The sequence below is a fragment of the Chionomys nivalis genome, chromosome 3 (genome assembly GCF_950005125.1).
Source record: "Chionomys nivalis chromosome 3, mChiNiv1.1, whole genome shotgun sequence".
Lineage (NCBI taxonomy): Eukaryota > Metazoa > Chordata > Mammalia > Rodentia > Cricetidae > Chionomys > Chionomys nivalis.
The window spans coordinates 111,011,563-111,034,375 of record NC_080088.1 but is presented as its reverse complement, the minus strand read 5'-3'; the positions used below and the strand labels follow the sequence as shown (position 1 = coordinate 111,034,375).

Genomic DNA, 22,813 nt, shown 5'->3' with positions numbered 1-22,813 from the left:
TATTTATTTATCTATTTATTTTTTGGTTTTTCGAGACAGGGTTTCTCTGTGGCTTTGGAGCCTGTCCTGGAACTAGCTCTGTAGACCAGGCTGGTCTCGAACTCACAGAGATCCGCCTGCCTCTGCCTCCCGAGTGCTGGGATTAAAGGCGTGCGCCACCATCTCCCGGCCCTGGCATGTCTTAAATTTTTTGCATTTATTTATTTTGTTATTATGTGTCTGTGGGCATGCATCTGCAACTCTGTGTGTCTTAAGTTTTTACAGTTGTTTATTGTCTCTGTATATGTGGGTGTACATACGCAATTGTGTGTGTTTTGATTTTTTTTTACATTTATTTTATTGTCTGTGAGTTTATGGGCATGCACACACCACCGTGTGCATTTAGGTTGAGCACAACCCGTGGAAGTCTGTTATCTCCTCCGCCACAAAAGTTCTGGGGATTGAATTCAGGTTGTCTGACTTGGCAACAAGTGCCCCTCCCACTGAGCAGTCCCATGCCAGACCCTCTCTTACCCCTTGACCATCCGAGGACCTGTGCAGGGCTGGGCTGGTAAACACCCATAAGTCTGGCTGAGATGAATGAAGTCTGAGCTCTTCAGTGAGGAGAGATCTTTAGGGATACCTAGGTGTCCTGGGACAGCAGACCTGAGCCCAGGCCTCCTGGAGACCTGCTGCCCAAGGTAGGCTCCTTGAAGCACATTCCCCTCAACCCTGTTTTGTAGAAACAGAGCAGAATTGAAACAGAAGGAAGTCAGGGCGAGTGGGCCTGGGGCTGTAGGGTGGGACTGTCTTACTCTGAGATGGACAGTCCTGGGTGAGTCTGACTCCACCACAGACATCAGTTAGCTCTGTAATCAGTCAGCTTTCCCTTGCATTTTGCAAGTGTTGGAAACCCACCTTGTGGACCAAATCTGAAGAGCACTGACTGTTCTTTACCTGGGAAGTTTAAGGAGGCATGAAGGGTTAATAGCAAGATGAATAGCGCCCTCCCCTTCATTCTCCACAGCCCATCAACCTCTGAGTTGGAAGAAACCTTCCTGTCATTCCCACAGAGCCAGTGGGGGGGGGGTCTTGAGACAGACTTCTGATTGGTGAGGCTTGAGTCACTTGCTGACTTCTGAGCCAATCACTGTGGCTTGGAGGGCTGTAGAACCCAGAGGGCTGGCTCCGCTCTCTGTGCGGACATCTCCATTCAAATCCCTGCCTGGGTGAGGTGCTGTCCCTTAAGGAAGCAGAGGCCTGGGAACCAGAAGGACTGATGATTGGCAGATGGCAAAAAAGCCAGAATGACTGAAGAATTCACAATCATGTTGACTTATTCCAAGGAGCCGGCAGTGGTCCCCAGCTCCAGCTGGCTTTTTTAGGGGTTACACTTAGAACAAATGTATGTAGATGTATCCAGCCATGGTCCCTGGCTCCTGCTGGCTTTTTTAGGGGCTACACTTAGAACAAATGTATCGAGAGAGAGAGAGAGAGAGAGAGAGAGAGAGAGAGAGTTAGTTCAATGCAGCCTCCAGCTATTCTGAAAATCCAAAGCCTAAAACTAGAAGCTACTTGGTACTGAGCAGTGAGCTCTCTCCCACACAGTGCCCAGAGACTAGTACATTCTGTCTCCACATTCTAGATGCAAGTGCACCTGCTCCTCCTGGAGCCTACAAGCTCCCCTGCAAGCTGCATATCTATAGCAGACAGGTCCAGGTCGAATAAGGGTGATTGTAGTGCTGGTGGCACAGCTCTGAAAAGACTCACACCCACTGAATTGTTTAGTATCTGAATTCTGTTACGATGAAAACTGTTACATAAACACAGGCGCACAGAGCCAGCCCAGAGCCTTAGGGAATGCAGACAGAGGTTGCTCATGAGCACGGAACTGGGGAAGAAAGTGGATTTCTAGTTTCTAGTGTCGCCGAGCAGTGTTTATTGGTGGCATCTGTCAGAGCTGGGCTCGGGGCACAGCGAGCTGTGAAATTAAGAGCTGCCGCTCAGTCAGGCTTGTTGTCCGGGTCTCTGTCAAGCCCGAACTGCTCCCACACCAGGAGAGGGCGTTTCTCAGGGGAGCTTTGTGCGGAGTAGGACAAAGGAGCCTGGGGGTGGCCAGGCTCCGAGGGCTGTGGCGTGGCCTTGCAGAGCTCTGGGGAGGGGCAGCCAGACCTCTTGGTTGCTTGTTGAGCGGAAAGTCTGAGGACCTGGCTAGCTGCCTTTACTGTTAGGAAACTGGAGCCAGGGTCTTCTAGACGCCGAGTGGCCAAAGGGTTACGTTAGGGCTGAGTGGGTGCTGGGGACAGAGTAGCTAACTGTCTCATCCTGATCCCCTCTGTCACCTCTATGTGGACGGCATTAGACTCAGTGCTACTTTTCCCCTCTTTCTTTCTCCTGAAATTTTAAATCACGAGTAGGAGTGTGTGTGCGTGCGCGCACATGTCAGTGTGAGCACATGCGTGCGGCCTGTGGAGGCTGGATTGGCTGCTTTTGTGTGTCAGCTTGACCCAAGCTAGAGCCATCAGAGAGGAAGGAGCCTCAATTGTCTCCATGTGTCCAGTTGTAAGGCATTTTCTCAATTAGTGATCGTGGGTGATCAGTGGGGGAGGGCCCAGCCCATTGTGGGTGGTGCCACCCCTGGGCTGGTGGTCCGTGGTTCTATAACAAATCAGGCTGAGCAAGCCAGTAAGCAGCACCCTCCATGGCCTCTGCATCAGCTCCTGCCTCCAGGCTTCTGTCCTGTTTGAGTTCCTGTCCTGGCTTCCTTCAGTAATGGACAGCGATGTGGAAGTGTGCTGTCATGATGTTTTGTTGCAGCAAATAGAAACCTTAACTAAGACAGCGGCCAAAGCCGTCGGATCCCCTGGTGGCTGTGAGACACCTAACGTGGGTACTGGGAACCGAACTCAGGTCCTTTAGAAGAGCAGCGGGTGCTCTTCTTAACCACTGAGCCGTCTCTCCAGCTCCTCTTTCTTTTTCAGTATGTGGCCCAGGCTGGCCTTGTGCTCAAGATCCTTCTGTGTGTTGGGTATGATATAGACCAGGCTGGTCTTGAACTCTTAGGTGATCCGCCTCCTGCCTCTGCCTCCTGAGAAAATGAAAACCAGAATCCTGTTGCTAGTGGGGGTTGTAGAACTGTTTTAGGCCTTTGGGTAGAAGTGAAGGACCTGTGTCTGTTTACGGGGCTCCCACGAGATACGACACACTGGGCATCTTAACCAGCAGACATTGCTTTTCTGTGGCTTTGGGGGCTGCAGGTCTGCGATCCAGGTGTCATCAGTGTGGGTTTCCGGCCTCTCCTGGCTTGCAGATGGCTCCCTTCCCATCTTGTGCTCTGTATGGCCTTCCCTCTGTGCTCCGATCTTCCTGATCCTTCTCTTACAGAGACACTAGGGCAAAGGTGGTCGATGAAGGCTCCCCCTTGTGTCCTCCTAAGCTTACTTACCTCTGCAGATGCAGTCTTGCTGGAAGGCACCAGGGGATTGAGCTCTAGCATAGGAACCTGAGCACATAGTTCAGTCCAGCATGGAGCCTGGGTAGCATTAGGCTTGGAGTATCTCCGTGCTGGGAACTGGATGTGTTCTGTAGGTCACAGAACAGGTCCCCGGGCTCATCTGCAAGTAGTTTGGGCCCATACCTTTGCAGGAAGAGATAAGGCATGGTTGGGGCCCATTTCTTATTCCAGCTGCAGGCTCGGAGGCTAGGAAGCAGGTGTCTGCATTTCTCTCATCTGAACCCCTTTCTTTCTCTTATTCTTATCAAGAATCAAAGGCTGGTGGGTGTCTCACCATTACGTCTCCACGTTCCTGTCTGGAGTGATGCTGACTTGGTGAGTCATCCCTCACTGGGCCCTTTGACCTCCCTTCCCATGGAGCCAGAACTGCAGCTGGTACATGGGGAAGGGTTCTCACAATTGACTTGTGGGTCGGGTAGAAAGCAAGTATGAACTGAAAACTGGGTTAGAGGCCCCGCTGCCAGGGACTTTCACAGTTTCTGTTGGCTGGGGCAGAGATAACAGGGAACAAGCACGAGGAATCAGAGTGACCACGACGTCCCTAAATTCTGGAAAGGGTGATGGGTGTGGCCTGATCATCCCAAGGACAAAGGACAGGAATCTGGGAGTTTGTTTTACCTTTGGAAAGTTTTCTTCCCTTTCTGTTGGAATGAGAAAAGGGGGTATAAGAGAATGTCTGGTTTCACACTGTGTCCCACCTTTGTGTTTTTTCAAGGCCTAATGGACTAATTTATCAGAAGTTTCGAAATCAGTTTTTAGCGTTCTCCATTTTTCAGAGTGAGTACCCAAGCCCAGTTGAGGAGGAGGGACCTGGTCTCCCAAGGGATTTTACTGATGAGGAGATCCCCAGAAGATCCATCCTCACCTGTGTGGAGGGCGGAGAGGGTTCTGGCCAGAAGTCTAGGTCATCTATCTCCTGCCCCAAAGCAGTCTTTCATACTTGTCTGAACATGTCTTATCACTTACCGTGCGGACAGCTCAGGCGTGTAATGACCCAGCAAAGCACCAACCAGATTAAGAACGATTGGAATTTTCCTAGGCTAGCAGTAGGCCCTCAGTAAATGCTTTTTGGAATGCAAGCTATGCGAGATTATGCTGGGAGCAACGTGCAACATTAAGACCAAGAGGAAGGGGAGGTGGCTCCTCGCTCAGGGAAACACACTGCTAAATGAGGTAGAGACGCAGAAGTACACCTGTGGTGACTTATTAAAATAAAGAAAGCAGGTCACCAGGGTGCTCTTTCTGCCCTTCCACTCAGCCTGCCTTTGTTGAGGGCATTGGATTTGGGGGAGAGGCCTTGGGTATAGTCTCCTTGAGCCTGGGCACTGTGCTCCCCCTACAGGCTGTGTTCAGTTCCTGCAGTACTATTACCAGAGAGGCTGTCTCTACAGACTGCGAGCCCTGGGCGAGAGGAACCACCTGGACCTCACGGTGGGTGAGTAAGTGGGCAGCAGGTAGAGCTGGGAAGACTGGTCCACCTCCCTGCAGGCAGGAGAAGCGCAGAATCAGGAGGGCCTAAGACTTCCAGGCCTCAACACTGGGCCGCCGTTCTTTCTTTATCCTACTTGCTATTCATAATTCACTGGGGACCTCTGCTTCAGCTCCAAGTGTGGCCGCAGCAGAGTGCTAGGCCTCTCCATGGAAATGCCTATATTTTTGTCTGAACTTTATAATACACACAATGTTAGGTCGGGTGTGGTAGGACAGATGTGAAGTCCCAGCTACTCGGGAGGGAGGCTGACTTGGGAGAACCACTTGAGCCCACAGGTTTGAGGTCAGCCTGGGCCACAAAGAGACCGTGCTGTTTTTAAGTAGTCACACATACTAAACCTCTTAACTCTCCCCCACAGAAGGGTTCCAGTCTTGGATGTGGCGGGGCCTCACCTTCCTCCTGCCTTTCCTTTTCTGTGGCCATGTGAGTCCCTCTATATGTGGGTACCCCTGTCAGGGATGACCCCTGGGAACAGAAGATCCTTGGGGCTCCCCTCCCTCACAAGGTATCTGTCCCCGGGTATCTGGGAGGAGATAACCCCCCATACAAATGTCACCCCCACCTGGCTCCCTGTTGTGATAGTTTTAATGCCTAAGCCTCCCGGGGCCATAGTGCAGGATAGGGCCAGTCTCTCTGAAGGAGAAGTGGAAAATCTCAGGTAGTCCCCACCCCCGCCCCCATTTCCGCAGAATCTAGGGACGCTAAAGATAGAAAGAGCTGGCCCTTCAGACTTGCTGTCTCTGAGACACTTGTGGTTCCATAGAATGGGGGTGCCAATGTTTTGGGTAGTTGGTCTCGGATGCTGGGGGGCCTGGTCCATCTCCCTGGCTTTCCACATGGGTCTGCAGGGAAGCTGACAGGTGAGTGCTGCCTGTCTTCCTGTCTCCAGTTCTGGCAGCTCTACAATGCCATCACGCTGTTTGAACTCTCCAGCCACGAGGAATGCAAAGAATGGCAGGTACCACGCCTATACGTGTCTGTCTGTCTGTCTGTTGGTAGGGAGGTGGGAGCTTGAAGAGGGTTGGGCTGCCTTGAGGAGGACTCTTTTTGTTCCCTTGTTTCTTGGCTCTGGGTTCGTGCTGCCCAGGGCAGCTGGGCATGAGAGGAAATAGTAGGAAGGAATTCGAGAGGTCGGGGGGCCCCCTCAGTGTTGTTAAATGAAGGAGGGTTACCCCATCTTCCAGAACCCCACCTGAACTTATTCACCTACTTCCACACTTTGCTGGTGGCTCCTATGGCTTTGCTAAGGTTGGGGGCTGAGGTTAGAGGCAGGTTCTTCTGCAGGGGAATTGACTCGAGCTTCTTCTTCCTCCCCTGCCCCGGGCATTGCTGGGTGCTACACGTCTGGATGGACCAGGTATTTGTGCTGGCACTCACCTTCCTCATCCTCTTCCTTGGCAATTTCCTGACCACACTTAAAGTTGTGCACGCCAAACTCCAGAAGAACAGGAACAAGACAAAGCAGCCATGAACCTCTGGACCCTTGTGCCTGGGAGTCTTGGGACTTAAGACTGCTGGGGATTCCAGTCAGCACCCTGGCTGCCGGTCACTGGTAGCCAAGGGCAGCAGCATCTCAGGGGCCAGCAGCATCACTGGGAGCAGGGCCAAGGCCCTGGTCCCTGGCCAGACATGAGGAATGTGAAGGGCACCTTTGCGCACAGTATTAACTTGCCCCGGCTCCCTATTTATAATGTATTTAATGCTGGGTCTTCCCTGCATCCCTGGAATCTGAGACCTCTACAGCTCTGCGTGATGGCAGTGGCCATATCTGCGTCCGTCTTCCAGGGAGGGGCAGAAAGCCTCAGGGAACCCCTCTCTTCCTACTCCTGTCATTTGAACCCCTCACTGGGGTTTAGATGTGCCTCACTGGGGTTGGCTTTAGCTGACCTGCTATTTACTGTGTCCCAGGCACCGGGTGGAATGATACCTTCAGCACCTGTGGAGCGCCCTCCCCTGGGCCACCACCTCTGTTGTAAACCCCGCTCCCAGCCTCTCCCCCTCTGTGGTGAGGGAGTATTTAAGTTCTCAGAGAACCCGACTGTCTTGTCTCTTGCTTTGTGTTTCCTGAACCACCTGCCTGCTGGCCACTGGGGGAAAGTGGCACAGCCTACTCAGGATCTAGCAATCTCTTCCTCTTGGAACCTGAGGTGGCAGGGTTTTAAGGATGGTCTCCACCAGAGGGCGCCAAGCTTCTGGGTTGTTTGTGGTCCAGTGGGCTCTTGGGGGTTTCTCACTGCTGCCCTTCAGCCTTCCTTCAGGGACTTCCTGTGCGTCCATGACATGGGCCCTAGACCCAGTGTGACTAGAACTTAAGCCATTTGGAAGTCATTCATTCCCTGCCTCCCTCCATCTCTGAGAGTCTTATATGTGTGGGAAGGCCTGTGCGACCCTGTGAGATCCAGGCAGCAGCAAGGGTGGAGGTGCAAACAAGTTCAGTTGAATGTTCTGTCCCTTCCGACACATGGACCTCAGCTGCACGCTCAGATCCAACTCCACAGCTGGTCTCCACAGGAGTTTAAATTTCTTTAGTTATGTGATACAAATGAGATCTCGCCTCCCCCACATAAGAATCCAGATTTCTGTTTACCTTACAAAAATGGAAAGACCTGGCAACATTCCCAAGGGGCAAGATCAGGCACCTGCTCATGTTTGCCACAACCCACCCCTCCCTTCATCCCTGCCCTACTTCTGTCCTTGGTCTCCTGTCCTTGGATCACCTGGCCTGCCCTCTGCAGGTACCCAGGATTGCCCCAGGTTAGGAATCAGCAGACTTTTCCCGTTAAAGCCAGACTATAAGTAGTTCAGGCTTTGCGGGCTAGCCCTGTGGTAACCTGCCATTGCACAACTGTGGCAGTTCAATAAAACTTTATTTACAAAACAGGCAGTGGCCACGTGTAGCCCACAGGCTGTGGTTTGTTGACCTCTGCCCTACATCATAATTTATCTACAAGGCCTTGGATTCTGAGAGACCAAGAGGTCCTTGGTTAGCTCTGCAGGGGACAGCAGGGCCTTGGGGCACTTGCGGGGAAGGGAGCCAGAAGTCCCTTTCCTTGGCAACCTGACTTTAGGGGCTGAGTCAAGAGGTCCTAGGACAGATGAGCCAGCCTAGGCCATGGTTTCTTCTTGGGGGATGGTGACTTCCTCTTGGGGGCACTAAAACCACCTGGGAAACTTGGCTTGAAAAGTTCTGAAATGCAAACTGTAGACCTTCCGAAGGAATTTCAGAGCTCAGGAGTCTTGCTGTTGTGGACATTGGTGGTCTGCAGGTCAGTTGTGGAAGGAGGCAGGGACAGGCCATTCCTGAGCCCCACATCCTGGTAGAAGTAGATACTGAATAGGGTAGGATGATGACCCAGTCCTGGCCGTTTACAGATGGGGATGGTCTAAGGAGAGAGTCCATTCGCCTGAGGCCCCTGACGGGGCGTGGGCACTGTCCATCAGGAGTCCCCCGGTGGAAGTCAGTTGCGGGTTTGGAGGTGAAATCTGGGGTAGGGATCGGATGGGAGGCCTGAGTATATTTTGACCTTTTAAGAGATTGTTTCTTCTTCCCCCGAACATGTGTCTCAGGCTAAGACAAAAGTCTTCAGCGTGGTACAGCAGGGACAGCTGGTGCCGGCCCATGTCCGGCCTGATGCCTGTGTTCTCTTGATAGGCTGTGGCCCTCGGTTCCTGACGGGAAGGAAGAAGAGGCTGGAGGATGAAGCCTAGCTATCTCAGGAGCTCAGGGAGACAGTGACAGAGGAACGGGGGGCCTTGGGACACTTTGTGAACAGCAGTGCACATCCACACTTGTCCACACTCTCTGTGCCTTTCTGAGCTTCAAGCGTGAATTGGGTTTGGAAAGGGAGACACGCATGGCTGGGGCAAGAAGAGCTGTTCCGAGGGCCCTCCTGCGGCCTGGGAACAAGTGTCAGCCCCAGGGGAGAGGGGCACTGGTAGGTCTGGCATCTTCATTCACCATCGAACCATAGCATGAACCCAAAGGAAACAGTTCCAGAATGTTCCAAGAGTCCAGCCCCAGTGCTCTGACGAGATAAAGTCCCAGTAGGAGCCAAGGCCTGGGTCCCTAACCTGGACGGCTCTGCTCAGGGCTGTGCGCCCCAAGGTCACAGCAGCAGGCAGATCCTGCGCTTTTTCTGCCTTTGTGCTTTCTTCAGGGCACTGAGGGCCACCTTGGCAGCTTCCCTGAAGACATCTTCCACATTCTCCCGAAACTTGGCGGAACATTCCAGGTAGAGCGCAGCTCTCATCTGTTCGCAGGCACTCAAGCCCTGGGGGGGATGGGGGGGCAGTATTAATCAGATGAGGGCCTGATGCCTCCTGATACCCCCTCAGAGTCTTAGGAGTTTGGGCTAGCTTTGGAGATTCTCCAGAGTGGAGAACTGACTTTGGTGGCCAAAGTCTGAGTGCTGGCCAGTTTGGTGTTTGCATGGCTGGATGGGAAGACAGCCCTTGCTGGCTCCCACCTGTCCTCTCCCAAGCTTTCGGCGGAGGGGAACTGAATTCTGATATTCCAAGAACTGGGGCTAATTACATCTCAGGCTCCGTTCCAAACTCAACAACTGAGTTTGCTGGCTAAGCGACACAATAAAAACCTTGACTTTACTATTATTAGTGCCTGTTCCTCTCTATTTATTCGAGACAGGGTCTCACTATGTAGCTCTGGCTGACCTGGAACTTGCTATGTAGACCAGGCTGGCCTCGAACTCACAGAGATCCATCTGCCTCTGCCTCCCGAGTGCTGGGATTAAAGGCGTGTGCCACAGCCACCCAGCCCTAGCCTATTTTTGTTTGTTTTGTTTTTTTGAGACAGGGTTTCTCTGTGTAGCCCATAGACTGAGCTGGCCTCAAAAACTCAGATCTGCCTACCTCTGCCTCCTGAGTGCTGGGATCAAAGGTGGGCGCCTTACTACTATTATTATTACTACTTTGGATGACTCTTAGACCTTTGTTTGCTTCCGCTCTCGAACAGCCTGCTAAGGCTCTCCAGTTGAGAAGACCAAGGCCTGGGTGGTTTCTGGCAATGGTTGTTCAGGGACCGAGGACCTGAGTGGTAGCTGGGACCCTGGCCCACCTGTGTGTAGGTGATGGGCTCCAGCTGGGCTGCCCGGAGCTTCCGCAGCTGCTCCTTGTCCTTCCTCAGGTCTGTCTTGCAGCCGATGAGAACCACCGGGGTCCCTCGGCAGAAATGTGTTACTTCAGGGAACCACTGAGGAGGGAGAAAGCAGGGTGTCAGGGCAGAGGCCACCCTGGAGCTGCCCCTACTCTTGGTGGCAGGCAGGACTTTACCTTGATGAGGACATTGTCATAGCTGGTGGGGTTCATGACGTCATAGCAGATGAGAACGAGGTGTGTGTTCTGGTAGGACAGGGGCCGCAGCCGATCATAGTCTTCCTGCCCTGAAACCAGAGGGGCATCAGAGACACGAATCCCTGGGCTTTGGTGGGGGATGAGCGCAGGGCCTAGTTTCCTCATTCACAAAATGGACAGGACAGGGAGAAAGGGATTAGAATCTATGCCATCAAAGCCATGCGCTCAGCTGGGGTGATAACAGAGAACTGTAAGCTGTAGCCTTCTGCCAAGGGTGCCAGCCTGAGACTCGGATCTGGGGTCTTTGCCATTCAGATGTCTCCCAGGCCCAGAAGCATGTGCTGCCTCCTTGGTTCTGGGGCAGCTGCCTGGATTCCTCCTGCCCATTCTTGCAAATGCTAACGAGGTAGGAATAGATTACATCTATCACCACACCTCGTGGGGCAGTTAGCTCCCACTGCACCTGGCGCCCACTAGGGGATACGTGACAGTCCCAGACACAGCCCTCCATAGGCCCAGTCCAATCAGAGCCTAGAAGCTGGGCCTAGGTGTGGCTCATTCTGCTTTTGTAAAAATTGGAGGTAACTCAATTTTTAAATTTGTATTTATTTTATTTTTGACATTTTTTTTCCCTTGGGTTTTCGAGACAGGGTTTCTGTGCAGCCCTGGCTGTCCTGGAACTCCACTGTGTAGACCAGGCTGGCCTTGAACTCAGAGATCTGCCTGCCTCTGCCTCCGGAGTGCTGGGATTAAAGGCATGCCCCACCACAACCCAGCTTGACATAGAGGATTTTATTGTGCAGCCCTTGCTAACCTGGAACTTGCTGTGTGCTAGCCTCAAATGCACAGCCATCTGCCTGCCTCTCTGCCTGGGCACACCTGCACCAGCATACTTCATGCCTAGCCACAGGAAATTTCTGTCAACGGTTTTAAACTCCCAGAGAGTCTGCATGGAAGAACCCAGAGAACCTTCTGAGCTTCAGTGTTCCTCACTTGCTTGATCTGTCTCTGCAGTTACCCTGTGGTAACAGCACACATGCTACCCCCAATGCTGTCCTAGCAGGGTGCCTCAGAACAGCCTTCCCTTGCTTGTCATGGTACTGGCGCCAATCCCAGTAAGTCCCACCAACCCCGTCATTGTTCCGTTGTGAAGTCAGAGTTCATCCACTTCACCAGAAAGGTGGGTTTTTCCTGGTCCAGGAAACCGCCAGGATTACACACCCCCTTGAATCACCTCCCACATGAGGAAGGAACACCTAGAACTCACTGGTGACCCTCAGCCGAGATGTCCGTCTCCTACAGGACCGTGGAAGTCCAGGAGGCACCCGTCCAGCCTGTCCTCATGTTTCTGGGCGGTGCCAGCCTGCACTCAGGATATACATGCTCCATCTCCCATTGGTAACAGGGCACAGGTTCCTCCTCTCTCCTGCCTGGTCTTACGGCCTCAGTGAGCTCCACCAAAGCACAGCTTCTAAAGTCATGGGCACCATAGGCAGGTAGAACACAAGTTCAAACTTAAGCTGAGTCCCTCACCTGCTGTGTGACTTAGATAAGTCACCTGTGGAATCTGACTCTCCACCTGGAACATCGGCATCTTTTAATTTTTCTTTCTGTCTTTCAATTTTGAAAAATTTTTATTGGTTATTTGAGAATTGCTGTTTATGTTTTTCATTAAAACAAGTTTTAAATTTAAATATATTTTGGTCATAATCTTCCCTCCCAATTCATATGACTTTAAATCCTTTCTCAAAAAATGAGCAAAAACCCAGTACAACAACACCCCCAAAACCAAGAAAACCACCACGCCCCTACAATTAAAAAAAAAACAAAAAAACAAAATTGAACTGTGACCAAATAAAAGCACACAAAAAACCCGTTGGAGTCCATTATATATTATTCACCTTCTGCACACGAGCCCATCCTGGAGGGGTTGATACAGCCAGTGCCACTCTGTCAGGGAAAATGGATTCCCCTCTCCCAGCAGTTCTACATGATGGGTCAGTTAACCTTTACCCTAGTGGCTAGGTTTTCTTTCCTTCTCTCTTTTTTTTTTTATATTGTCTTAATTGATTTACTGGGGCTGGAGAGATGGCTCAGCAGTGAAGAACACTTGCTGCTCTTCCAGAGGACCCAGCTTCCGTTCCCAGCACCTACATGGTGGCTCACAGCTACCCACTACTCCAGTTTCAGGGGACCTGACACTTTATTCTGATGTCTGGGGGCACCAGAGACACATGTGCAAATAGTGGAGGCAAAACACCGATACACATAAACCTAAACAATTTCTTTAAATGAACTTATTTTGGGGACCGGAGAGATGGCTTGGTGCAGCACTGGCTTGGAGGACTTTTCTTGCAGAAATGACCCAGGTTAAATCTGCAGCACCTGACTTTTCGAATTGACTTATTTCATGGCTATGAGTGTCTTGCCTGAATATATGTTTATACGCCATGCATGTGGTGCCATTGGAGTCCAGAAGAAAAGGGCATCAGATCCCCTGGGACTGGAGTTACACATTGCTGTGAGCTATCATGTGGGTGCCGGGAATAGAACTCGAGTCCTCTAGAAGAGCAGCCAGTGTTCTCATTCACTAAACCATCTCTCCACATTTCTGTTCTGTTACTTTAAATAAAAGACAGTCTCACTATGTAAGCCTTGGCTGACCTCAAACTCAGATTCTCCCCCCTCCCTGCCCACCACGTGCTGGGATTAAAGGCGTGTGCCACCAGACTTGCCTTCCTTTTTTTAAAAGTGTGTGTGTGTGTGTGTGTGTGTGTGTGTGTGTGTCATGCCTGTATGTGGGTTGTTTTTGAGACAGGCTGGTCCTGAACTCCTGACTCACCTGCCTCCAACTTCCAAGTCTTGTTGATATTACAGTAGGCACATATGAGCCCATACAATTAGGGACATGGAAAATAAAACCTGCCCCATGGGCTGCCACCAGCCAATATTCCTCTAACGGATGGGGTCAACAGTACGTGCCAGCCATCATGATGACAGCTGGGCCAGGAAAAATAGCCATGCTGTCCTTCGGTCCCCTCCACATGGGAGAAAGAGGCACTTGACTTTGGCCTCTCTCCCCACTACAACTAGGAGACACCCTTTGTGGGGCATCAGGGCACTGGCTCAGGATGTTACCCAACATATAACCCTACGCGGTCTTCTATCTAGATCTCTGCCAGTGTCTTTCTAGGCCTGTGTATCCAGCTTCCAGCCCTATGTGACAATTTGAATGTCAACTAATTAACAAGAAAATATTGAGTCCCGTGGTTCGCTAACTACATTTCAAGTGATTAATTGCCATACCAGGCTGGTGGCTATCCTACAGAGAGCCCTGTGCACAGCTTGGATCTGTCTGTTGCTTGCTAGTGACCCCCCCCCCCATGCCATCCTTTTAAAAATACCAATGGCTTCTTCCTTTTTCTTTTTCTGAGACAAAGTCCCATTATACAGCCACGGCAGTCCTGGATCTGACTACTTAGACTAGCCTGGCCTTGAACTCACAGGGATCTGCCTATCTCTGACTCCAGAGTGCTGGGATTAAAGGTGTGCACCACCAGCACCCAGCAACCAAGACAACTTTTAAAAGAAAGCATTTAATTGAGGGTTTGCTTACACTTTCAGAGGCTTAGTTCCTTATCATGGTGGGAAGCATATGGTAGGTGTGATGCTAGAAAGATAGCTAAGGTCACATCTGATCTGCAAGTGGCAGGCAGGGACTGGTGAGGACTTTGGAAACCTCAAAGTCCACCCCCAGTGACACACCCCGTCCAACAAGGCCACACCTCCTACTAACTGGGGACCAAGCATTTAAACATATAAGCTATGGGGGCCATTTTCATTCAGAGCATCACAATGGATATGAATGTTTTGCCCGGATATATGCGTGTGCATCATGTGTGTTCCCGGGTGGATATCGATCACCTGGAGCTGGAATCACAGGTGGCTGTGAGCCACTACGTGGGTCCTGAAGACCTAAACTGACTCCCGTACAAAGCAAGTGCTCTAAACTGCTGAGCCACCTCTCCAACCCCAGTGTACGATTTTTCTTTTTTTTATTTAAGACTTATTTTTTATTTTATGTATGTGTGTTATACCATGTTTTTCTTGCATGTACATCTGTGTACCATCTACGTGCAATGCCCACAAAGGCTAGGAGAGGGCATCAGATGTGAGCGCCACGTGGGTGCTGGGAACTGAGCTTGGGCCCTTTATAAGAGCAACAAGTGCCCTTAACCACTGAGCCATCTCACCAGCCCCTAGTTTAAGTGTTTGCCATTCATCGTTAAGGATTCTTTACAGGGGCAGAAGAGATGGCTCAGAGGCTAAGAGCACTTGCTGCTCTTACAGAGGACCTGGGTTCAGCTCCCAGCACATCACTGCCTGTAACTCCAGCTCCTGGAGATCCAATGCCTTCTTCCGGATTCTAGAGGTACTAACACTCACATATACATACCCATGACCACATACATACACACACACACACACAACACACACGCACACATACATACACACTAAACATTAAAGAAAATACTTGCTACTCTTGGAGAGAACCTGAGTTCTGTGCCCAGCACTCACATGACTCAGTCATCTGTTAACTCTAGTTCCAGAGAATCTGATCCCCTCTTCTGACACTTTAGGCACCAGGCACATACACATGTCCTGCACATACATACATGCAGGTAAACAGACATAAAAGTAATTCTTAAAACATATATGCCCTTAATTACAACCAAGGCAAAGTACAGCTACAGTCAACCTAGTATCTTTGGATCCTCTCTCCACAGAAGCAACTTCTGCTAGAATCATTCAGAAAGAGCTGGGCTGCACGCCTTTAATCCCAGCTCTGGGGAGGCAGAGGCAGGCGGATCTCTGCAGAGATCTACAGAGCTAGTTCCAGGACATCCAGGACTGTTATACAGAGAAACCAAAAGACACACAAAAAAGAAACATTCAGAAAGAGACATTGTATCTGTACTGAACAAACACAGACCTTTTGTCACGTTTCCTTAAACAATACAAGCAGTAGCTCTTTACATAGCACTGATACTGTATCCTCAGTAATGGGGGGGGGTAACTAAACGGGTATGCGTAGGTATGCCACATGGATGCTGTACAGTTTTCTCCAAGGATCTTGAAGTTGAGCTTCAGTGATTTTATTATCAATGGGGGTAGCATGAGGGTCTTGGAACCCATCCTTTGGGAGTACTGAGGGATGACTCTACTCAGATTCATATACAGATGAGATTCACAAATGAGAAGCAACTTGCCTAAAGCCACTGAGTTAGGCGGCAACCCCAAACCTTCTAAGTGGAATTAATATGAATTAACAGCTTTTATTTTGTATTGTGTAAAGACAGACTCTGGGCCTCTAAGTTGTAGGTGGGGTTAGGGGTGGTGAGCATAACTCTGATACAAGAAACACACTCATTCTCTTCCAAAATTTTGTCTATAGGGTTCCATGAACAGTTTATAAAATGAGGGCCAGGTACCGCGGTTTTCCCTGCATGCCGACTGCTGTGGGTCCGAAGGACACCTCCTCTGACCGGTCCTCCCTGCTCTCAGCATGTCTTCCTAGTGTGTCCTATTCTGCTTGTTCCAGACAGGTTCCTTAGATGCGTACCTGTTGTGTACTTTCTCATCTGAAGGCCGGGCACACTGTGAGGGCAGAGACTGAGCATGTCTCACCTTCATTCCAGGCCCTCAGCAGACATTCAGGAAATACTAGCTAATTGTTGGCAGCAAAGGTGAGAGATGCGCTGGGCTGAGCAGCTACAACTCAACTACTACATTAAAGAGAGGGACCTGGGTAGAGAAGAGGGTGGAGTCGGTGGCTGTGGACTGGAGGAAGAGGAACCACAGTGTGTTCATACACACTGCCATTACTGTTCCCTCTTCCAGAAGGTTCTCTTAACACTTTGCAGCTGGCTGATTTTCTCTCTCTCTCTCATTTCTCTATGCAGAAATGTCACCTCCAGGAAACCTTTCACAACCACCCGGAAGCAATGGCCTCTTGGTGTCCCTCTATCCCATCACAAGGGTTTTCTTTCTCTTTCTTTTTCTCTTTGCTTTAAGATACATCTTATTATCTGATGTCACATTACTTTTCTGATGTTTGTCTCCCACCCCCAAGTAGGGGCCACTGCAAGTCCGGGAAGCCAGGTGAGCACAATAAAAATTGAGTGAGGGAAGGGAGACAGCTAAGCCCAGAGCTGTTCCCACACAGCCCTTTGGTGAGTTTTGCATTTCACTTCCTGACCCAAGACAATCCAAGCAGCACCCAAGTGGTGAACGGAGCCCAGGAGCCCACGTGGCTGAGGGGAGCTCCCTGCCAAGGTCACATTTGGGCAGTGCCAGACAGCTTAGTTCCCACTATCAAGGTCATCTGCCTGCCCAGACACTCTAAAAGCACCCAGAGTCCCCCAGGAAGCCTTTCCCAGTAGGAATGAAGCCACCTTCAGCCTCCTTATCTGTGACTGGAGCCGTAAAGCAGGCGAGACTTCATGACCGTGATCACCATGCTTAGTAAGAGTAACCCTCCTCTCTGAATGCTTATCCTGTCAAAACACTGTTTTAAAATTTCATTTTGGGGGCTGGAGAGATGACTCAGTGGTTAAGTGTACTGGTTGCTCTTCCAAAGGACCCAGGTTCAAGCCGGGCGGTGGTGGCGCACGCCTTTAATCCCAGCACTCGGGAGGCAGAGGCAGGTGGATCTCTGTGAGTTCGAGGCCAGCCTGGTCTACATAGCAAGTTCCAGGACAGCTAGGACTGTAACACAGAGAAACCCTGTCTTGAAAAAACAAAACAAAAACCCACCACCATCAACAAACCCCACTAATTTATTGAGTTTCTGCATTGGCTTCCTGCAATGACAGACCATAGCCTATCAATAAAATAAGCCCCTTCTTCCTCCAGAGTTGCTCTGGAACACTAAATTAGGACAGCACCCTAGCCCTGGCAAATTTAACAGGGAAAATGATGGCAGCTGTCTCAAGAAAAAAGAGGCCTTTGTGAGGAAATGGGGAGCCAGCTTAGACCTCCTTTCCTCCTCAGGCTTGATTCTGTCTGACCTGACTTATCTCAGGATTCAGCGTAGGCCTTTCATAAACACAAGGAATTCAAGCACACCTTTAAACCCAGCACTTGAGAAGCAGAGACAGGTGGATCTCTGTGAGTTCGAGGCCAGCCTAGTCTACAGAGCAAGTTCATGGACAGCCATGAACAAGGAATTTAGGTTCGGCTGCCGCATCTTCCCTGCAGGGTAGGTACTGAACACCCTCTCTGGCTGGAGTCCATGACCTGAACACCCATTCTGGAGCCTAGCGCTTTCCTTCCTAAGTCTTAATTCCCTTACCTGGGAAAGGGGCGGCAGGCTCTGCCCTGACTTGGAAAACAAAAGGACTTGGTGGGGGGGGGGGGGCAAAGGTGTAACCATTGCTGTTGTGGTTACTACTGAAGCAGAAAGTTCCAGGTAGGTTAATGGGTGCAATTCTAACCCCTGAATCTCTGAACCCCTTAAGGAGGCCTCCCACCCACTAGGTTGGCCTGTTTTCCTATTTTGCCCATGAAGATGCCCAAGTCACCTGCCCATAATCTCCTTAAGCTTACCGTGGCTCTAGTGAGGAACGGGGCTGTGGCCAGAGTTCCTCTGAAGTCCCATTTCCCCTCAGCTAGCAGTTTTTGAGGCAGGTGGAAGTGAGGCCGGCCCTCCACCTGACGTTTCCTGTGGATGGGGCTTTCCCCACTTGACCATGTCCCTTTTCCGGCACAGGGTTCCTGAGTCCTAGAGCTGTGTTGGAGACTAGCATGTCATCAAGACACAGAACTCCCAAATCTGCTGGAGGCCAGGAGGTGACCCGTTTTGACCAAAGCAAAGGTTAGAGGTGTGGGCAGCATGAGAAGGGGAAGCTGCTGAAGGAGGAACCCACTCTTACTGGCTTTGCTAGGGCCCCTCTGCCCCCCTTCCCTCCCTAGGGACAGGAAGAGACAGGGAAGTCCCGTCCCGACATGCGACCATGGTACCTGACTTGGCTGGCTCTAGGCTGGAGTGGTCCCGACTCTAGGACCATAATGCCCCTCTTGTCTTGTCCCCTTGTCCTAGCAGCTGTTGTCCCCTAATTTCCCTATTCTCTCTCACACAGCTCCCCGTGCTTCTGTGCCCCTCTAAGACTAGATTAGCCTCTCTGGGTGTTTTCTAAACACCCCCACTGCACCATGCACCACCCCTCTGCCTAGCAACCTTCTGGCCTCACCACAGCTTCCTGTCTGAAGATGTCAGGGCTCAGGGGAGGCTACTAGAGCTGTGGGTGCTAGGGCCCCACCCCCTCCACCTTCTGAGCTTGGTAAAGATTGTGGTGTCTCTGCTTCCGCAGGATGGAAGCAAGGAGCCAGACAGGCCTTACATGTGGGGCCCGTGGGCAGTGACGTAGCGTTGCCCATGGCTATCATTCCATTCGGGGTCTGGTAAAAAGTTAGCTTTCTGGGGTCATTCCTGATCCATAACGCTGGTTATTGCCGACTGGGGAGGCAGGCCCCTCTCCCCAGTTCTAGAGCTTTCTATGGCATTTCCCAGACTCATTTCTAACTCAGTCATTGCCCTCACCCCGGAGCCTCCACTTTTCTCCAGTCTAGACAGTTACTAGCCATCACTTTTCCCACAGTATCCCAAGACCCAGCCACAGGTAGAGCTGACTCATCTCCCCGATAATGAATTCACTTATCCCACCACCACTGCGAGAGCCTCCTCCTGACAAACACTGCGAACACGCATGAGCCAGCCTCATGCTCACTGCTCACTGGCCAGGGAATTTCCTCCTAGCCATTAGGACTTCCCCAGTCACTCTTGAGTGACAGATGACACACTCTAAGACTTAGGAATCCTGTCCCAGAAAAGGTACAGTGGACAGTCCTTGAGAGGGTAGCTAGACTCTCCACACCCTACAGTAGGAGCTGGGGCAGGAGCCATGTGTGTGTGTGTGTGTGTGTGTGTGTGGTAGTGTGGCTACCTCAGGCGGCTAGAAGGAAGGCTGAAGAACTAGAGGGCAGCATGGGCTACTAAGCATGTCTGAGGCCAGCCCCAGGAACAGAGACCCTGTCTTGAACAAACAAACTCACACTGAGGACTGGGGACGTAGTTCCACAGTAGAACTTAGTATGCATGAGGGTCTGATTTTTCAGCCCTAGCACAAAAGAAATCTAAATAACAGTATATGCAAAAGCTGGGCGGTGGTGGCGCATACCCTTAATTCCAGCACTCAGGAGGCAAAAGCAAGGGGATCTCTGTGAGTTCAAGGCCAGCCTGGTCTACGAGAGCTAGTTCTTGGACAGGTTTCAAAGCCTTGTATCGAAAAACCAATATATATTCAGCATATACATATCAGTATATGCTGAGCTGCCCAAGAGCCAGCCGCTGTGCTGAATGCCGTGTCTGTGAGTTTTATCTCACTCTTTTGGCTATTTTAGCTCTATTAAAGATGAGGAAAATGAGACTTCACAACTAAGTAGAACCAAGTCAGGGTCTTGGTCTGGCTCCAAGTAGGTATAGAAAGTTGCAGACACGATCAGCGCACTGTACCATCATCTCAGCCATCCGAGGACAGCCCCTGGGCTCTACCTCCATCCCTGTGCAGCTGCATTCGGAACCCTCTATATGACACTCTCGCCTGACGTGTACTTCGGGATCTTCCTTTTTCCAGAAAATGCCCAGAATGGTCTCCGCTCTGGTCTGATGGGGGAAACAGTCCCAAACAAGGAACTTGGGGATGTGACAGGAAAGACTGATGGCAGAGGGAGGAAAAAAACAGACTTCCCAGCCTCTCCTGGAACTGTGGGGAGGCACGCAATACTTCTGCTCAAGCAGTACTTCCCCCAAAGTATGGTCAACGGGCCTGCCCCTCCCTGGCTCCCGGATCAGAGGCCTGTGAAAGTAAGTGTTCCAGACAGACCTTTACTGCTCTTGGAGCCACACCTCAGAATTCCTTCCTCACACACCTGGGGTTGGAGAAGAGGGAGGGCAGAGAGCCTCAGTGGGCCACTCAGAGGAGCTGGAAGTCTCCAATAGAACCTACTACAGGAATGAGGTAGTCTGGGGCGAGAATAGTCCCCCCTTGATCTTCTCAAGGTGGTGGTGGGTTGGGGAGAATGCCTGGATTTGGACTCCATTGAAGACCCGAGACTTTACCTCACATACACAGGGACAGACTAGCAGGGAAGGGGCTCCCAGTGACAGTGACGTGGTTCCACTCAGTCACTAGACACTGAGTCACCAAGATGGGTGAGGCTCCACCTGGTTCAACCTTTATCCTGTAAACGCTCATGGCACCCCAAAGGGAATCCTAGTATTCATGGACTATGAGCAGAAGTCCACTCTTTGAGGGGCTGGCAATAGTAACTTATTTTGACCCAATTCTTAGACCTTAGGTTCTTTCCTAAAGTTGTCTCTTTTTTCACAGAAAAACCAAGAAAACACAAAATGGATCCCAGAAGTCAGGGACACAGGACCTTGGGGTCTCCACACAGACAAGCCAGCCATAGACTCCTGGAGTCACAGCTGAGGTCTAGAGCTTGCTAACCTAAAACTACGGGCCCCAGAAACACAGCCCATTGGAATCCAAGCCCCAGGGGACTCAATCAAAGACCACAGTAAGTAAGGAATTCTGCAACCCCAGGAGGTAGAAGTACAGCCCACGTTTTTCTAGAACCACAGGAGAGGAACAAGGCTGCAGAACAGAACATAGCTTGGGGGGATGGGGGTGGGGAGGGGGGGGCTCAGAGTTCACCTCAGCCTATTAACCACCTCTTAAAGCTCAGATGGCAGAGGTCCTTTTGGCTTGCAGGGCCTCCCAGCCAGCCAACATCCTACAGAGACCTTATAGCATGGTAGGGTGTCAGGAAGGGAATGCCCCAAGAAGGCAGGGGAAACCCTTGGGGATGACCAAGGGGACCCTTTGGGCTCTGGTGCACTTACCAGCTGTGTCGTAGAGGTTCAGGGTCACCTCCTTGTTGCCCACAGTCACACTAGCCGTGTACTTCTCAAACACCGACGGGGCATAGTGCTGTGAGAGAGGGGTAGGGTTGATCCTTTAAGGGATGTAAAGGCGGACCAGACAGATCCCTCCCCCACAACTGTCTAACACCATCACTCCATCCAGCTCAGACCTGGCAAACCACTGGGCTCAGCCCGGGAATTCTCGAAGGGCTGCCTGAAGGAGACACCCAGGACTCCAAGGTCTAGACTTGGATCCTGGCTGGAGGATACCCCCTTGCTCCCCGCGGTCCTAAACCCATCCTCACCCCTCCTGCCACCTACCGGGCCTCACCTCGGGAAAGGAGCCTTGGCAATACACCATAAGCAGCGATGTCTTGCCGCAGCCACCGTCACCCACGATCACTATCTTCAGCTCCTTCCTTGCGGAGCTGGGGGCAGCGGCTGGGACCGGGGCACCTGGCGCGTCCATAGCCCGGGAGCCTGCAGCGCGCTGGATGCTGCGCTCTGGCCAAAGCCCAGTTGAGCGACAGGGCGGGGGCGGGGCTGCAGGGCGGGGCCACAAGGCTCCGCCCTCAGGCAGCTGTCGCCACCTCTGCCAGGCAGCCTCCCGGGTTCCCCTCGTTGCCTTAATTACTCTCTGCTATGTTCCCAGCCCTGGGTGTTTGTCTCTTAGTCCCCGGGGAAACGAAAAAAACGGAGGAACCGGATGCTGAACCGCAAGCGCAGCGCATCCCCTTCACCACGTGTGCCTGCACACCCCCAGCTCTGTTAGATTCGTGGTTTCTGCCTCTTCACACCGACAGCCCTTGATTGGCAGGCTCCGCCTCCTAGCGAGGGCTCTTTGATTGGCCAGCTTCACCCCCGTAGACTCCTTGATTGGGGGCTGTACCCGGCACCCGGGTTCGCATCCAGCCCTTGCAGCTAGTCGGCCAGTGTGGCCTGTTTTCCTATGGGTTGTAGTCCCTCGGGTCGTTCCACACCAGAACGTGGTTGTGTGCGTCCACATAGTTTGCGCCTGACCCTCGTCAGTGTGGGAATACAGGAATTCTGCTCTCTTCCCGGTCCTACTCGGGTGTTCTGTTGACCCACACCGCACCGTGGAACCGTAGCGCCCCCTGCCGGGAAACGCCTTCTGCAGTGACTTCAGGTGAACAGCCTATTTCCAGGACTGACTCAAAATACATAGGGTAGTATTGAGCAAGGCTCAGAGGAGTGAACCCAAGTGACACTGTTGTGACTCTGACAGGTCGAGAGCACCTGGCCCTTCCATAAACTTTGGAAATCGATAGTCCCCATCTCCACCAAGAAGCGTTCTGGTGTCCTCTGGCTCCGTGTCTTCCACCCCAAGAATTCCACTCCCATCACCATTCAAGTAGCTCTTGGCCGAGTGCTTAATACAAACAAGTACTAGCGATACAGTTGGCTGATGTCACTGTGACATTTTCCCGTTACTATGAGCTGAGGATCTACTTCCAAAAGCAGGCCAGCGGTCAGGGAGTGGGATCCTCGCAGCCTGCCAGCAGGCGAACCT

General features: G+C 51.5%; 2 protein-coding genes across 3 annotated transcripts in view; one reads left to right on the top strand and one right to left on the bottom strand.

The window, feature by feature from the left end:
- The window catches only part of Tmem120b (transmembrane protein 120B), a 40,886-nt gene extending 33,035 nt beyond the window's left edge, over positions 1-7,851 (top strand). Inside the window, exons 7-12 of one of the 2 annotated variants that reach the window (XR_009056802.1) lie at positions 3,743-3,808; positions 4,209-4,270; positions 4,836-4,928; positions 5,344-5,408; positions 5,834-5,943; positions 6,343-6,420. Coding sequence is in view for 1 of the 2 variants with exons in the window: in XM_057763913.1 (XP_057619896.1) it covers positions 3,743-3,808; positions 4,209-4,270; positions 4,836-4,928; positions 5,344-5,408; positions 5,875-5,943; positions 6,343-6,456 (469 nt within the window). In the remaining variant the exon portion in view is untranslated. Of the gene's footprint in view, positions 1-3,742; positions 3,809-4,208; positions 4,271-4,835; positions 4,929-5,343; positions 5,409-5,833; positions 5,944-6,342 lie in introns of both variants that reach the window. The other variant, XM_057763913.1, reaches the window with a different exon arrangement.
- On the bottom strand, positions 7,834-22,232 carry Rhof (ras homolog family member F, filopodia associated). Its single transcript, XM_057763915.1, has 5 exons — positions 21,614-22,232; positions 21,262-21,349; positions 10,275-10,384; positions 10,060-10,194; positions 7,834-9,256 (listed from the first exon to the last, which is right to left on the bottom strand). The coding sequence occupies exons 1-5, from the start codon at positions 21,749-21,751 to the stop codon at positions 9,092-9,094; spliced, it is 636 nt and encodes a 211-aa protein (XP_057619898.1). The 5' UTR covers positions 21,752-22,232; the 3' UTR covers positions 7,834-9,091.
- Positions 22,233-22,813: the final 581 nt, after the last annotated feature.